The sequence below is a fragment of the Drosophila subobscura genome, chromosome O (assembly GCF_008121235.1).
Source record: "Drosophila subobscura isolate 14011-0131.10 chromosome O, UCBerk_Dsub_1.0, whole genome shotgun sequence".
NCBI classification, from domain to species: domain Eukaryota; kingdom Metazoa; phylum Arthropoda; class Insecta; order Diptera; family Drosophilidae; genus Drosophila; species Drosophila subobscura.
Window position 1 is genome coordinate 16,022,372 of NC_048533.1, and position 17,960 is coordinate 16,040,331.

At 47.4% G+C, this 17,960-nt stretch overlaps 1 protein-coding gene across 3 annotated transcripts in view; it reads right to left on the bottom strand.

The window, feature by feature from the left end:
* LOC117898337 (homeobox protein homothorax) overlaps positions 1 to 17,960 on the bottom strand; it is a 110,310-nt gene that overhangs the window by 52,208 nt on the left and 40,142 nt on the right. For all 3 annotated transcript variants that reach the window (XM_034807662.1, XM_034807661.1, XM_034807663.1), the window contains exon 7: positions 2,353 to 2,476. In XM_034807662.1, the coding sequence (XP_034663553.1) occupies positions 2,353 to 2,476 (124 nt within the window). The remainder of the gene's footprint in view (positions 1 to 2,352; positions 2,477 to 17,960) is intronic.

The following is a 17,960-nucleotide window of genomic DNA, read 5'->3' on the forward strand; positions in this document are numbered from 1 at the left end:
TGCTGTTCTTGTTTATTTTCTTTTTCGATTCTATTTTTTCATCAAATTGATCTCGTTTTGATTTGCATTTAAGCGCTGCGACACTTGACAAGTCGCCGTGCAAATAAACACATTGAGCCGTGTTGAGTGTAGGAAATATCTACAATGTAAATACACAATGCTCGACACCCCAACCCGTCTTAGGGGTCTTTCGGTCTTTAGCAGGGCATTACCGTCAAGTGTGATGGGCCGAGCGACCCTGGCAGCCATTAGCTCATCATCATCGTCAGGTCGGTCGAGACAAGTCGAAAATATAAATTTTTTAATTGAAACTCTCTGATGGAGGAACTTGTGGAGTTGTGTGTGGTTGCCCGTTGCCTGTTGCCGTTGATGAGGGTGCCATATAATTATGCCGACTCCCGAGGTCTGCGGCTGTCAGCTCGCTTGGGTTTTTATAGGGAAATCTATCGTTTGGTTGACGCCCCACACTCTCTTCGGTTATTGCTAGCCATCTATCTGCGAGTATCTATCCCGGAGTGTGTATAATTATGCTCAAAATTAAAGACCAGAAAGATCTTGCATTGAAGTTTTCCCCCAGCTAGCGGAGACCCACTTAGGGACTCTTGCCCTGCCCTACCCTGACCTCTCTCGCATACAATTCGGGGGAAATTTCAGGCAGGACACGCATCCTTGTGCAGTGAGGTTTTTCCTTTGTCGGGGCATGAAATTCCTGTCAAAATTGATAAAAATCACATTTTCCATTTGAATAACATTTTACGAATTCGTGCATAAAATTACGACAGAGAAGTATCCCGCTCTCCCCACTCTCTCCCTTGCGCTCTGCAGTGGAATTTCTGCAGCTCGGAATATTCTTTGGTAACCACATTCCTTTCATTCCGCACCGCACCGCACCGCTCCCCTCCCTCCAGCAGCGGGTTGCCATGTCTACTTAAAATGTGGAAAATATCTATTTGCTACGCCCGAAATACGCGCCGCAAATTTACCCAGGCAAAAAGAGAAAGGGAGACTCGGCGAGGGAGAGTGAGTGAGAGAGGGAAGTTTTCTTGCCATTTTCTTATCGCCGCAGCAGCAACAAAATGTACAAAATTAACATGAAAATTTTGCGCGTTGGCTGAAATTATTCAACTGTAGATAATTTTCATTGGCAGCGCGACAGGGTGACGGGGGGGAAATTGGCAAGAGAGAAAGAGAGAGATGGGAGGTGGGGCGGCAAAAGTGCACTGCTTGAACTATGCCAAAATTTAATTTGTCTACAAAGTCAGGCGACGTGTCGCGACGTGTAGATAAATCAATCAAAATGGCGCGTCAGAGCAGAGCACACACATACACACACACACACACACACATACAGCTATAAAAGTTTCGTTTCTGTTCGGCTCGCTTTAAAGTTTTGTCCGAGCAAAAATTTGACGTCAACGTCAATGGAACGGCTTCGGAACGCCTCCTCCCAGCTCGGAACCTCGAAGCGAAGCACGTTCCCCCTGCCCCTCTCCACAGCCAGTGCTGTGGTCAGTGGAAACTGCATTATCACCTTGGACCCCCACTCAGCCTTTTGGAGCAGAGAGCTGAGCCGAGCTGAGCGGAGACGAGTGGCCCAAGAGTGTCTTTTTCGAGTGCGGCTTTTGTTTTTGTTGCCGCCACAAACAAAGGGGAAAACAACGCACTCACACACACACACACATAGAAGAGGGAAAAAATATATAATATTATTTTTGCCTATCACCATAAATAATTCACCTTGCCCCCGCCAGAAGAGTCTCCCCTCCTGCACTCGTTGGATCTTCAAAAAGAAGCGCCAAGTGCAAAGTCAGTCGCACTCGAAAAAAAATATTGAAAAGCAACAAAAAGCAACAAAAATATGAGGAAGAAATACTAAAAAATACACATAAAAATCTTTTCAAGTTGGCGTTGCTGGAGAGTGGAGTGGAGTGTAGTGGAGAGCTTCACAGAGCTCCACAGAGCATAACACAGCACCACAGAGCTCCACAGAGCACCACAGAAGACAGGCAGTCTAGGGTCTCTCCTCATCGTCTCGATCTTAGGGCTGTCCCTATGAGTAGTCTCCGCATCCAGTGCTCAAGTTGTTGCCTGTGCATGTGTGGTTTTTGCTGTTGCTCTTTTGTCAAGTTGTTGTACGATTACGTTGGAGCATGTTCAAAGCTTTGGCGGCACTTGAAACTGTGAGGCAAACAACATAATCAAACGAGAGGGCGCAAGACCTGTCCAACAGCCTCAAGAGGCGTGAAGTGTGTAACACATTCAATAGGGATTAAGCGATGATCCAGATCGATTTTAGAGCCATGATTAAGATATATCTCCAAATATAGAATACAGAATGAATAGAACACTTACCAGGGTCTGATGTATCTAGGACAGGTGGCTGCTGTGACAAGGGACCCGGTGTACTACCAGCGCCCGGCGACCGGGCGTCGTCGTTCATTGCTCCGCCATAGGAAAGCGATGAGCTTGGCGGCCGCTGCAAGTAGAGTTATTTCAAATGGAAAATAAATAAATTAATACGGCACAGAGTAAAGGTGTATATATGGTGTGGTATGGCGGGATAGAGACACTAATGTGTGGCATAGATCAAGAGGTAGAGGAGGCATGCGTTAGCTGTTTGTTAGAATTGATTACAAATTGGTTATAAATGTCGCTTTAAATTGACACGCCTGCCCATTAAATGAGGCAGACGATATGGCCTGAGCTCTGGGCAATTGCTATTGCTATTGGTATTGCTATTGGTCTTGGTATTGGCATGGCCAATGCCAAAGGCAGACATTGTCATGTCTTGTCCGGATTGTACCGCCTCCCCGTCCCGTCTGACTGTCTGCACGACTGTCAAGTTGTCAAAACTGCCACGGCCTGGCCATATTGTGGACAAACAAATGCTCAAGATTGTCGTGGCCTAGGCCTAGACCAGGCCAGTCCAGACCTGCCTCGAACAGAACAGAACAGAGCACAACGGACAAGACACAAGACAACAACATCGTGTGCAAAAATAAATATAGCTATATATATATTGTATATATACTATATAAGTTATCAAATTAATATGCAGCGACTGGCTCTGACTCTCTGACCGTCTTCTAACTAGGAGTAGACTCGACTCGTCTTCATCATCATCCCCATCATCGTCAGCAGCAAAGCCAAAGGCAAAGGCAACGGCAACGACAACGACAACAACCATCGACAACGACGACAACGACGACAACGACGGCATATTAAGCGCTGCTAAAAACTTATGCAGAAACCAAAAATGTCAATGTCCAGGCAAACGTACGTACGTACAGATATATTGTTGGTACTGTGCCCCAGCCCCTGCTCCTCTGCTCGATATCGATCGGTAAGAGCAATTTAAATTCTGCTAATAACAAATATACAAAACCCGGGGGGCATTAATTTCATGCACGTGCAACCAAAGGGGACACACGGGGGGAGAGTCCCAGCTCTGCCAGCTACAATTTTTAGCCATAAAATTATTATTTTCCCAAGCTCGTAAAAATTCTTGACTTTCGAATACAATAAATCGAGCGACCGCTTCGTTTCGATTTCGGTTTCTGTTTCGGGGAGATTCATTTGCCATTCGAGTCACAATTCGTGTGTTTTCGCTAAATATTTGTTAAATCGCATATTAATAGCGCCCTGCTATAGACAATTTGTCGGATGTCTTATAATTGTTATTGGCGGTGGGGATGTGATGGTGTGTGTGTGTCAGTCATAAATTTTGATTTGCTAGATAAATGTTTGTGGAGTGCTGAGAGACCAATGAACTGTGATAGATGAATGTGGGTACGTGTGGGGTAATGCAGCAGCGATAGATAATCCTTAGATATGCTCAGATAGGTAGCCTTATCTTCTGGCGGACTGGCAGACTTGGCCAAGTTCCAATGGATCGGTTCCTGCCTTCCTGCCGCTTTCAGTTTCAAAACACACTCGAGCGCACTCTGTTCTGGCAAATCTATTAATAATTAGACAACGTTGTCTGCATTTTAAACAATAAACTCCACCTTTGGTGTTCTGTTCTATGGTGAGTTTATGAGCCATAAGGTGTCTCTTGATAGTCGCATAAACAATTTCCACGATAAACGACTCGGACCCGACCCGACCAGACCAGACCAGAGCCGCCTGCAATTGTAGCAATTGTCGTTCTGGCTCGTTTATGGCTTATAAACAAAGTATAAAAAGCTCAACTTTAGACTGACCGCAAACTAATTTGTTGGATCCGAATGGAACTGCTATTTAATTAGCGCGTAGCTGGGAAAACCAAAGTCAAATAAAACGGCTATAAAAAAGATAAAGGCAACGAGGCAACAACAACTTTCCTTTTATGACAGTGACATTTGATAGGCCAGTCGGCCAGTCGGCCTGCCTTGGACCTGGTCGAATCTTTCACACTTGCCGCACACTTTGACTTCCCTTTTCTTTTTTCTGTTTTCTGTTTTTGGGAAAGGGAAGATTCTTTTGAGCCGAGCTTGGGCGGCTTTCGAGGCGATTGAAAGTGTATCGGGTGACGGGCTGAGCTCGAGTGTTGGCCAGCTCTTCGCTCGCAGGCGTGCGATGCGCTCCCTGGTCCGTGCTAAATGCCAGGCGTGCTCCTTGGACAGGACACGACAGCAGAGGACAGCAGTGGACAGCAGTGGAGCAGCAATCGATGCGTGCATTAATTACATTTTCAATTAGCCAGCGGCCAGTGGCCAGTGGCCAGTAAATGAAGCTATCGAATTGCTTTTGCCTCCTGCTGATGGCACTTTGCATGTCCTGTGACAATTATTATCGAATATTGGTTTTATTTAAATGATGCCCTTCCCTATGGGGCGACAGCTTTTAATATTAATGAAAGCCAAATGGGCGATCCAGAGGTCCCAGTCCCCGGTCCCACTGCTGTCCCCATCTAACCCCAATTCCAGTTCCACGTCACGTAATGTTGTGCCTGGCCTCCACCTCCACCTCCACCTCCCCCTCCACTCCATCTCCTTGCGGAGCAAAGAAACTTTTTCACTTTTTTTGGGGCGGAGTGCGGGTGGCCCTTTGGGTGCATTAAAATGATCAAGAAACAATTTTCATTCACCTGCCCGTGCTGGGGACCTTCTAAATTATTTATTTAATGCCCACTCCCAGGCCTCCCATTCCGCGACATTCCCCCCACTCCCTCCCCGGAGTCGCTAAATTTTTGATGATAGCCAGAGAGAGGAACGACAATTGTGTGCTCAAAATTCAGATATGATGCGCCCTCCACAACCGCAAATTTCTATGGCCAAGCGGGCCATAAAAAAACCATCAAAAAGTAGAGCCCGTTTCGGGGGGAACTTTTGCTCAATTGTTTTGGGTTTGGGCTGGCACTTCATTACGGCGAAAAGTTGGACTGCGGTCAGTGCGAGTCCGAGAGATAGAACTTTCCAAGTGACTGCTCTAAGTCGGCTCAGCTGCTGGAGATTCCTCTCGTTTACGTACTCGTAATTGCCAGGGGGGAATGGGGTTGGGGCGCCGTTCGACGCGTGTCGCGAGAGTTCCACCCAAAGAGTCAAAACATGCAATTTCCAGTGAGCAAAAGTGGAACTCTATAATTTCGGGGAAAACTCTCAATCACAGCTCCTTGATGGTTAATCACTACAATCAACAGTTGGACGAACCAGCGAACGAACGGCTGCTCTGCCAGGCCCTTCAGCAATGACCCGCGTGGCAAAACAATCAAATTATGGCTGAAACTCAGTTAGTGCTCGGCGCGTGGGAAGTTTTCTTATATGGGGCGTGGCAGCAGGGAGAGAGAGATTTCTCCCTTGTTATTTTGCGAGTCCTGCGTTTGACATCTGAGAGGGGTTCCATGGGGTGTAGGCCGCTGCTACGTGGCCTGCGGCGGAGGCTGAATCCGAGTCTGAGTCTGGCCGGGATTAGGACTTTGCTTCGGGCTCATTTCACAATTAAAAATACAAACTACGGCTTAACGGGGAATGTGAATGCGAATCAGGAATGGGAATGGCAATGGGAACAGGGATTGACAGTGAAAAAACAGCAATAATCATTGGTTTGGGCATTTGTTTGTTGAGCCCGTGCAAAGTGGACGTGAAACATATTTTTCTCTATTTGTCGGCAAACACTCGGGCAGACAGTCGCACAAGCGCCCTCTCCCTATATCCTTAGAGCAAATAATTAAATCCTTTTTACACGGCCGCATCGAGTGAAAGTTTTTGTGTGCTCTTCATGCGGTTTTTGGTTTCCGTATCGCAGGGTTCTCGAGGATTTTCGGTGGATGTCTACATGGCATGGCAGAAGAGTGGAAGCTAAGACCAAACCCCAATCCGAGGCAATCCCTGACGGCTGTTGGTTTTGATGGATTTGCCGCTGGTGTTTTCCCGGGCACAAAAGCTTTTGTTTGTCTGTTTGTGTCATGTTTGTTGTTCCTGATTCTCATGTGGCTGTTGTTTCTGCCTCTTCTCTGTTCTGGTTTGTTGTTTTGTTGCTGGCACTTCTAGAGCCCCTGCTGCCGCTGGCTGTTTAAGCGCCTCCAGCTGAAGACTCTGGCGTCTTTTCCCCAACGTTTCTGGGGTGGGTGCATCTGGCTTTGGGGGTTCACAGGCTGCTTAATTAACGGTATATAAGAGTGCCACCCATGGCACCCCTTTCGGGGGAGTGTGTGAGTGCCACTTGAGGAGCAGCAGCAGCAGCAGCAGCAGCAGATGTTGTTGTTGCCACCTTTTGTGTATTTAATTGCGCGCATGGCATTTAATTGTTTTTCAAATTTGCTCAACTTGTAAAATGTTTTGTGCTCCCCCAACCAACACACACTCATACACACATGTGTGTGTGTGCTTGCCATTTTGTTGGAGGGTTGAATTTTTAATTAAAGCTCCTGCCTGACAGTCGGCAGAGGTGCAAAACTCGAAGGAGCACAGAGACCAATGGGTGAAACAATTCAATATGGCTGACAGTAGCTCCCTTGCAAAGACTCCCTTCCCCAACCACCACTTATGGCATGCAAATTGCTTTAGTTAGGAACACACACACACACCCATTCAGACACACACATTCGTGTGCTTATGGCTGGGAGTGTGTGCGCTTGTGCTGAGGTATAATTTCAATCAAATGGCAAGTTAATTACACACAATTATTTTGAACATACTCAGACAGAGGCAGACACCCCAGACAAACGGAAAGGCAGGAGGAAGACTTTAACCTTAAATTGGTTGAAGAACTTCAAGTCCAAATGGAAATTCTAGAGCAACGTTCGCTTGAAGGAATTGAAAATAGTTCAAACAGAATTCACAGAATTATGTGTATTTTCCATAATTTAATAATATTTACTTCCAATCAATAATTACGTCTGGGTCTGGGGGTGCTATCATATCTGTAGAACTTAAAATTAAATAGAACCAACTGCAATCTAACTTTTTGAACCCTCCACAGAGGTATCATTGATACTCCCTCGAGTGGCAGCATTGTAATTTCGTGTCGAAACACTTGACATAATTAAACTAAACCAAAAAAAAATACAAATTCTAGATACAAGCCAACAGAGACAGAGGCAGGGCCAGACTGCGGTCATTACTCATTCGCCACGGAGTGTCTCTCCCTCTCCCTGTCTTTCTCTTGTGACCATTATCTAACCATAAACATAAACCTGAACCAAAATCTTTTGCTGGAAATGCTCGACTATCAGCAGCAAATGAAATGAAATAAGAATCATAATAATAAAGAACGAAAGAATGGAAATGGGAATGGGAATGGAAGTGGAAGCCTAAAGTACAGGTCTGTGATTAAATATTTATAAGCTGATAAGAGCAAATTGAAGCAGGTACAAGAAACATACATACACATGTACAACAGCAACAAGAAATTTGGAAATCTTGTGCAAACAATGAAATTAGTATTTTGATAATAAAAATTCAGAAGCTACCTGAAACTACTCCAGAATCAAGCAAACAACAACAACAACGGAAAGCCAGAGAATAAGTCAAGTAGATAAGGAACGGCAGCAGCCAGAAAGAGAGAGAGAGAGAGTGTGTGATAGAGAGGGGGGAATGCCAAAAGAAAAAGATACAGTGACGGAGGCAATGCGGTGGCGCAGCGCGCAATTGTGACTCTATGAAACTTATCATTTGTTTGCCTTTGTTATTATGCTCCACAAACAGTGGAAACGTTGAGGAAACTGCAGGCCTCTCCGCTAGACTTCAAAATCAACATGGAAACGGGGGGAATGGAGCGGAGAGGGGCATACCGCACCAGAAGCAGAGCGGAAATGGAGCAAATGGAGCTGCACGCGATTTTGCATTTCACACAGAGAATGTCAAGAGGGGGAGAGGGTGGCAGAGCGGAGCGTATCGGATCGGATTGGGTTTATCTGCTCCACAAATCTCCGAGCTATCAATTTGAACTTTTCACAGCGCGGATTAACAAATGAGACAGAGAGCAGCGTAGGGAAGGAGGCGGACAGACCTTTGGACTGCATTTTGTAGTTTCCTCTTTTAATTTGTATTTTTTTTGCTTTTTTTTAATTTGCACTTGAGTGCATTTCTTGCTGTCCCGGGCAATGCAAATAAGATAATTATTCAAATGGCATGTTTCACACAATTCCAACACAAATTCCTGCCTCTAAGCAAGCGCGAGGGGAGGGTGGGATGGATGGCGATGGGTCTGAGGCATGGCGGAATGAGGAATGGGGCATGGAGCTTGCAGTTTGGAGCTCGGAGCAGGAGGCGAATCACGAAAGGCAATGGAATCATTTTCTTAGCGGCAAAAGATATCAAGATAGCAACATGCAAATGCTGCAATGATCGCGAGAAATAGATTTGCATAAGCTCCGAGAGGAAGAGGAGGAGAGACGGAGACAGAGACTAAGGCTGCGACTGAGACTGCGACTGGGTTGCATGTGAGAACATTAATCGTGTAATTAATTTGATGCATGTGTATGCAAAGTAATTTCATGTAAACTGTCACACCCGGCCACCTCTCTTACTATCTCTCTCTATTTCTCTCGGAGCGTCCCTCCTCCTCTCTCGTATATGGGCTGATATAGCGTGCTTAAAAGTCTCCCGGGGCAGACAAAAATCAAGCCGGGAAAGACAACGACAGCCCCAGAGCAGACGCAGTCCCAAGTCGAAGGCATACCAAAACCCGACCCGGGCCAGACAGTGTCAAATAGATTCCGCAAGGCGATAGAGACGACAGTCCCGACTGGGCCAGCAAGAGGGCTGAGACTCAGAGAGGGGGGTGCACAGAGATTAGCCAAGACATGGGGCCAGGACAGGACAGGACTGGGACCGGGATCGGGATCGGGATCTGTTCGTGGACGTTTCCCTGTCAGCAGGCAAACACACAAATCCCCCCAGCCAAAAGGAAAACATTTCCATTTCCATTTCGAATGGGAGATTTCATAGATTGCATTTTGCATGACATACGATTACAAGGCGGCCAAAGGTGTTGGCCAACTTATCGCCACTTGGAGCGGGCCAACATGCAGACCGGCTGGGACTCAGAGCGCGATAAGCTGACAGCTGAAATTAGCTCGACTCTCGAGCTGCACAACAAAAAGTAGAGGAAACATGCCCATAGACAAGGCATTACAAGGATTTGTCGCTCGGCTCTCGGCGAGTCATGCCAGGAGCGGGCGGGGGCCCCAGCCAAAATAGTTGTCGAGTCATTTGGCCAGGCGGCATAATATGAAATTCATATACAAAGTATTATTGATATGACCCCACTGATAAATGGACTACAGTGACTCAAATGTAGATCAGAGATTCGCTGGGGGAGCACGGGGCAACCAACACACTTCTCACTGCCCAAACAATCCGCATCTGAATGCGATCCGAAACACTCTTGTTTCGCTTTTAGCCCAGTCATCTTTGCCGCGAACTTCAGCACGGCGCTTTTCATTCTGTGTCTCTGTTTCTGTTTCTGTTGCTGTTCATTCTCTGCGAGATTGTCTTGCCTCTGAATAGGGGCGGCGGCAGCGGCAGCCGCCGACTCTTTAAAAGCCTCTGAAAAATGTGTCGCATCATGGCCGGGGCGAGCAGCAGACTGGAAGACGACGTCGCCATTGCCATGACGCGGCACAAGTTCCGCCCCTCAACTCTGGCTCCGGCTCTACGGGGAAAAAACCCTGCCAGAAAGTACACACACATATTTTCCGCCTGAAAAGCCTCTCCACTCCAGAGAGTGCGGAGTGCTTAAGGTTGAATCATGCTGGAGCGAAGCTGCCGGCCACTGCCAAATCAATTAGAGTTGGTCGTGAGCCTCACTTTTTGGCCATTACTCGCCCATGGAGAGCCATAAAAATTAGAAAATTTGATTATTGCAACACGAAGCCCGGCCAGAGATTCACTTTACCCTCCGCTCACTCACTCAGTCACTCGTTCAGTCAGTCAGCGAATCGGAGCTGGGGGAGTGGACGAAGGACGTCCCACTGGGCCTTGCTATTTGCATATTATCGTGGTAGGCTGGCACTGGTTGGCGGGCAAAAGATGCTCCAACAAAAATTTCATTACCCAAACCCGAAAAAAGCAAAACGCAAAAACCGAAAAACCAAATCAGTCCCAAAAGCCAGAGTTCCGAGAGTTCCCAGAGCCCAACGGTAGCGACGTTTAAATGAGTTTATTACATCTTTTGGCGCCTTTTACAGCATTTAGCCGGCAATGATGGAAAAAACTTTTCAGACTGAAGCTGTGGCATGCAAAAAGGGGTGCATGATAATGAAATTTCCATAGATTTGCATAAAGTCAAGCCAAGTCGAACGAGAACTCGAGTCAGTCGGCAGTCTGTCGGCAGTCGGCAGTCAGCAGTCAGTGCAGTGGTGGGAGGATGTGATGCCCTAAATTAGATAATGTCTAAATTGGATTTAAAACACGCATTTTGCGGGTTTCCAACCGGTAAGAGCCGCGAGGGGGAGCGCCCAGCAGCACCCATTGAAGACCCATCGAGACAACATCAAAATATCATTAGACGGTTGTTTTTTTTCTGTTCTACTCCTCCTCCTCTGCTCAGGGCATTTGAAGGGTTGCGTTGCCAGCCGTCTGATGGCGCCCTGATTTGTATGCAAATGTTTTTAGCCGGGATGCATGAAATTTGATTTTCCATTGGGTGGCAGGTGGACAGGTGGTTGGCCGGGCTCTCGCTGCTGGTAAGCTGATTATAAAACGTAATTAAATTACGCTGCAAAAGTCTGTTCTAGGACTGGCTGATGGCAGAAGTCTGTACTGGCAGCCCTAGGTGCTATAATCGAATCTTTGCTGTAAAATATTACAGAGTAAAGATTTAGTTCAAAGTCGTTTCAGCTGCTGCATTTGGACTTCCTTTCCTTCGCTTCCGTTTCGCATGTTTCCTCATCGGTTGAACTCTGACGAGGTTAATAAATCCTGCCGTTACCTACATTGTCATTACGTCATTTGCATGCAACGTCATTGGGTCAGCCATTTACGTGTGCCCCCTACACGCACACACACACTTGTATGTACATGCCACACGTGCAACACACACACACACACCCACCAGAGTCGGACAAGTTCATAAACTTTCATTTCATTTGTGACTCCAGGAGGCGTTCTCGTGCTGTTTTGCTGCTTTTCGTTTTTAGTGTGGAGATTGCGTGGCATTTTTCGCATATTTCTGCTGCACATTTCGTGCAAAACTTAATTATATTAACTGAGTTATTTGCGGCATTTGGCGCGCTCTGCAACTCCGTCTCTCCGACTGGCCCTCGACAGTGGTTGTGGTGTCCCCATGCCCATCCCCCGGCCACCGCCACCGCCACCATCTCCATCTCCATCTCCCTGTCCGAGTGCAGGTGTTGTTGAACGACAAAAATTATGACAACTTAACTTGACTAACTGGTGTAGATGGTCCGACGTTCGGTCGGTCGTTCAGTCGGCTGGTGGGATCGGGTCGGGTCGGGGGCTGACTGTCTGCTGCTGGTGCTGGAGCTGCACTTGGAGCGCAAGGGAGATGCAGATAGTTGTTCGCACCTAAATGGCCAGAATGACGGACAGAAAGCGGACAGCTTGGACCCGCGCACAGGGGATGGGGGACAGGGGACAGGGACAGCGGGCAATCAACAACATAATTAAAGACAACAAATGCTCATGTCTCCAGTCAAGACTCTCTCCCTGTCTCCTCCTGCTGCACGATGTGGCGAGCCGAGTGGTTGTTTTATGTGGCTCTGTGTCCCCGTCTTGTGGTATGCAACGAGTTGCAATTAAAAATCAATAAAATGCGTGATTTTTGCAATTTTTGCGCTTGCCACTGCAATTTGTAATTGCAATAATTAAAATGTTGCCCAGCCTCAGACCGCGCGAGCATTCCCACTGTCTCCCACTCCGCGCTCTGTCAGTCTCTTTCTCTTAATCAAATTTTCACCTCCGAAAATCCCGACTGGGAGAAAACCAACTGAGCTCTGAGCTCTGTGACTCACTGTCAGAGTCAGATGGCAATGAGATGCAATTAAATGCGTTTTCAAACAATTTCACTTCACCCAGACACACGCACTCGCACACACACACACACACACACACACAGTGGAGAGTTGTACGCAGGAGAAGCGGATGGGATGGGGTCCGTCCAGAAACCAACCCTGACAAAATCAGGCAATCAATCACAGAGCCGCCGCATAACTCACCCTTCGGCGGGCATCTCTGGGAGGGCGCAACAAATCGGATTAACTCCGCCAGACTGTACTGCCAAACCCGAGCCCGAACTCGAAGCCCAAGCCCAAAAACCCAAAAATCCACGCAGGCGCAGTCGCTGCCGAGGATGCCCAGGATGATTTCTGATTCCTCACTCTGCCTCGCTCTCTCTCCTCTCTCTCTCTCTCTCTCTCTCTCTCTCTTTCCCTCTGCTCTGCACATTCCAGGGGGTAGTAGCTGGGAAATAACAATTAACTTTTTTGTTGAGGTTTTTTTGCTGCCCTCCTTGTCTCTTTTTGTATGGGCGTGCCCGGGCCCTCCCTAAACTAGAGTCGAACCTGAAAGCGAGCAATCAACTGCAGCCCGAGATTCCAGCTCCAGCTGCGCTGCTGTCGATCGTTATCCAACACTGCGCCAAGTGCGAGCGATCACGTGGAAGTGGCAATGGAAACGAAAATGGAAATGGCACACTGCCCGCCGTGTCAGTGGCCTGTCAAAATAATCATTATCGATGGTACCGACTGATAAAGAAGAGATCATGAGTGAGGATCGGTTCAGGATCGGGGTTCAAGCGGAGATTGTCTAAGTCAGATTGGGACGTTGCATGGGGACGGTGCAAAGGTTGACTTTTGCCACAAACTATATCAATCAAGCGGGGCCTACCGTTTGTCTACAGGTCTGAGAATCGAGCCACAGCTCTTTTGACCAGCCCAGAAGTATCTCTATCTATCAGAGACAGCAGGAATCTGTCTCTATCTACATTGCGCTCCGCTCTTAGAGGTCTATCTGTCTGTTTCTACACGCGGCCCACAGTCAATTGAAATTCTACGCATTCCAACAAACAACAAACAAATGCATACACACACACACAGAGAGAGAGAGAGAGAGAGAGAGAGTTGCATATATAGAATTCTCAATTGCTTTCGCATCATTACGTCTGCGAACAATTTATTTTTATAAAAGCGAAGCGACCGCCGCCAGTCCAAAGTTGGCGTCATCATCATCCTCTTCTCAGTCGCCGTTGCAGTTGCAGTTGCAGTTGCAGTCGGCGTCGCTGCTGCTGCTGCATTTTCATTTTCCCGCTTTTCAGTGGAGCAACAGAAACAACAACAACAACAACAAGCAGCAGCAACAACCACAACAACAACGATCATGTTCAAAAGTGCAGAGAAAATTGAAGAGAAATACTAAGGCATGAAAGCGGCGTAAAGAAATCAAATAAATTTTATTGTATAAAAGCGCAGCAACAACAAAACTCAGTGAAAACAATCATTGAGCCTGCTCGGCTGTAAATAGTTTACAGTTCCACTCCTCTCTACTCTGATCCCCTCTACCCCACTGCACCTCTGTGGCCGCTGCGGTTGCTCACACTTTTCCTTTGGCTGCCTGCAATCGATCGCAAAATTTCCTCAGTTTTTCCCTCACTTTTTTGTACGAGTTGTATTGTAAACAATTCTGTTGGCGGCTAGCGGCTGGCAGCCACATCATCATCATCATCAGCATCAGCAGCAGAAGCGGCAAAGGCAGCCAGAGGCCCAGCTAAATGGGTGTTGAGTGCAAAGTGTTTGTATTCCCTGCCCCATCCTCATACCCCATGGAAAATGCAATATGGCGCTGCTGCTGCTGCTACTGCTGCTGCTGCCTCGATCTCAATCCGCATCTGCATCTGCATCTGCAGTGGATTCTGATTCCCATTCTGAATCGAATCGGAATCTCTCTAGACTTCGAACTGCGATCGGATGGCTGCCAGTGTTAAATGCTCGATAATTTTCGTGTGCATATTTTTCGCCTGGGGAACTGTGTCTGTCTCCTCCTCTACTACTCGTACTTGGCGACCCATTGCCCAACGAAATGCGTTTTATTTTCTCTTGTTTCGATCTCTGTTCGATTCTTTTTGGGTCGCAGCGGGAGATGCATCTTTTGTGCCGCAGTTGCTGCTGCTGCGGCTGCTTCTTGTTCGCTTTGTGTGTCTTTTTAATTTTATGTCTGGCCTTGTGCACTGAACACTAAAGAGGCGGAGGGCAGGGGTGGTGGAGGGGAGTTTTTGGAGCTGACACTAAAAATACAATTTTAAAATACGAAAAATTCGAAATCAAAGTAAAGCCAGAAAGAAATCATACAAAGGCCATGGCCAAAGTCACAAAAAAAAGAAACTTCTCTTTTTTTGAGAGATTTTTCATAATTTTTGCGCTGACCACAAAAAGGCTGCTGCAACAACAGCAACAGCAACGGCAACGGCAACGGCAACGACCACCATGTTAACGACTCTGGGCGCAGCTTTAACTTCAACTTCCAGCATCATCATCATCAGCATCAGCATCATCTGGGGCTCCCAGTCCCAGTCGATTCCCCACTCCTCAATCCTCAATATAACATTGTCTGCCGGATCGTTTCCTTAACGTAAAAGTTTCATTTTCGTTACCTTTGCAGTGATACGATACCGAAAGGCGAACGAACGACCAGCGAAATGAAATGAGACTTTGTTCTCGGGGGCCAGAACCAAAGCAAACCCAAACCAAACCGAAACCCAAACGTACAGAACCCGGCCTCAGAATCGGAATCAACAGCGAGCGACCTGCAACAAATGAGTTTTTTTTCATTTCATATCTCCCTCCACTTCCATCTGCGTCCCGGCCCTGATGATTTTTGAATTGATTTGTGTTGTTAAATATTAAATTCTTATAAGTCATTTGCACTCGGCGATGTCCGGGGCCCTGGACCTCAAACCTGGCACCGGGTTGGAGCTGGGGCTGTGGAGCTGGGAGCTTTGTGTGGCTCCGAAATGACAGACAAGACCCGGCCCCTGTCCCGCCTGCCCACATATATCATTTACACTCGGCCAGATCTCGGAGAGCTCGCAATTGGAAACGGAATCGAGCTGTGGAGTCGGTCAGAGAGTCGGACATTCAGTTGGACACGTCTGTGGCTCTGTGAGTCGCTCACAGCGGTCGGTCGGCCAAAAATGGCGGGCCCAGCAGCAGCAGCAGCAGCATCTCGGCATATTCCCCCAGCCCCTCTGCGACGACTGCGAGTGTGGGGGCTGCTAGGTGGGGAGCCTCTTGGTCAGCCGCTGTGTGGCGCGGCGCAAAATAACAAAAATTATATTTTCAAGGTGTTCTTTTGCACATTTCTTTTTTTATAATTTTAATTAACATTGCTCCGGCTCTTAAAGTTGCAATTCGCATTCAGCTCATTCGTATAGAGAAGGGGGTGTGGGACGTAGCTGTTTAGCAAAAGTTAATAAGCTTTTGGCTCTGTGTTCTCCGCTGATTTCATTTCATATGTATGAAGCGGAATTTTATTGCCATTTTATGGCATTTTATTAATATTTCTTAATGTCGGGGAGACAGCAAAATTGGCCAGTTCCAGAACTTCCCCCAACGGAGACTTTCTTTCAGAGTCTTCGCTCCGCTCCGCTCCGCTCTCCTCCTGGTTAACTTTCACGCAACATTCAATAAACACTCACGCAGTGCACAAAATGGACTTTAAACAAGTGCCACATGAAGTCAGGAAATTTATATGGAAAGCTTTAAGTAAGTCTCCAGCTGCTGCTGCCTGGCTCTGCCTGGCTGCCATCCTCCTTTCCTTCCATCGCTCGGTCTCTCTCCATGGCTCTGGCACTGGCACTGGGTCTGGGTCTGTCCTCTGCGGCTCGGCTCGGTTGCATTCATTACAAGCGAGCCAAAGGTTAACATGCAACGAACGGCAAACAGCAACAGCAACAACTGCTAAAAAGCTTAAATTTCACAACACGCTCTCCGGCAACAGCAACAGCAGCAACAAGAGGCATGAGGCATGAGGCAGCCACACAGACACACAGCATCAACATCAACGTTCGTTGTCGTCGTCGTCGTCTCTCAACTTTTGCGTTTGAGCATTTAAGTGCCAATTAATAACAATTTTTATGAACCGAAGAAATAGTTGACAACACGGCATGGCCGCATCCCATCGCCTCGATTTTGCTCCGACTCGACTCTCTCGTCTCTCGTCTCGTCTTTGCTTGGCTTGGCTTGGCTTGTCTTGTGTGGTGTCCGTCGAGTGATGAGCGTTGCATGCAACAAGCAACATGCAACATGAGCCTCTGAGTGCGAGTGCGACTGCGGCCAGCCAAACCTCATTTGAAAACACATAATATTGTACATTTTATGAACAATTATTATATAAGTTTTATTGGCCGCTCAAAAAAGGCAGACGCAGCCGCAGCCACGGCAGCAGCAGCAGAAGGAGGAACCAAGGAAGCGATGCAACGCGAGAAACTCTTTAATTAATTTGTGATTTTTCTGCATCAGACACAGAAGCGAGGCGGCAGGAACAACGCCAACAGAATCCACGTCAGTAATTGCAGCGAATTTTGAGGCAGCTGCAAAATCCATACAATGTAGAGGCACAATGGAAGATGCCACACAGAAGAAACAAACGCAAAAGAAACTTTGTAAGCCACAATGTCCATAGCAATAGATTTAGCTGAAAGATCAATGCAGGAGAAACCACTGAAGGAGAATCTTTAGTATAAAGTAAAGCTACTTCCGACTCGACCCGATTGGACCCCTTCCATTGCATTAGTGGCAATTTATGCCGGATTATTGACGGGATGCTAGAGCCACGAAAAACACTCCGAGGCGCGGCAATAAGCATGCAAAAGCAGGCCGTTGGGGTGGGCTAAGAGCAGCAGGCTGACTTTGAAACATTTGGCGACATTAATATGATTTAATGCGTTAATTAGCGCCTGGCAAACAGCAACAGCAGCAGCAGCAGCAACAAAAGAGCAGCCACAAGAGGGTGCGAAACCAGCCAGGGCAATAGCAGCTCGAGAGCAACTCGAGAGCGAGCATCTGACGCAAAGTGTTGCGTTGCTGCTTATGGAAATCCTCCTCCCGGAAAAGTATGCTATGCCGCCCGAGAATTCCCCAAATCCCCGAAGCGGATTAGACCCGAAGCAAAGGCATGCAAAGAGGAAAGGAGGTAGAGCTGGTGTCTGGCTGGTGGTGGTGCCGCTGCTCCTGCCCCATGCTACTGTGCCTGCCACGGTGTGCATTGCGTAATTGACGTCAATTTTGTTTTCGCACCGCGCATACCAACGAAAGCTTGGGGGGATTGAGGGCACGCTGCTCTTATCCACAAGGGGAAATCCAATACCAAACAGCAAAAAATAATTTGCCAAAATATAGAAATTGTGTCGCCGAGCGGAAGTCGTCTGCCCACACCATCTCCCCTGAGTTCCTGGGGAGTGAGGAATGCCAGAGATATTGAAAAGTTGAGGCCGGGCCAATAAACAGGAGCTACGACAATGCGAGAGGGTGGACGTGGACTCAGGCATCGGCATCGGCATCATATTTCATTTATTAGCAGGCA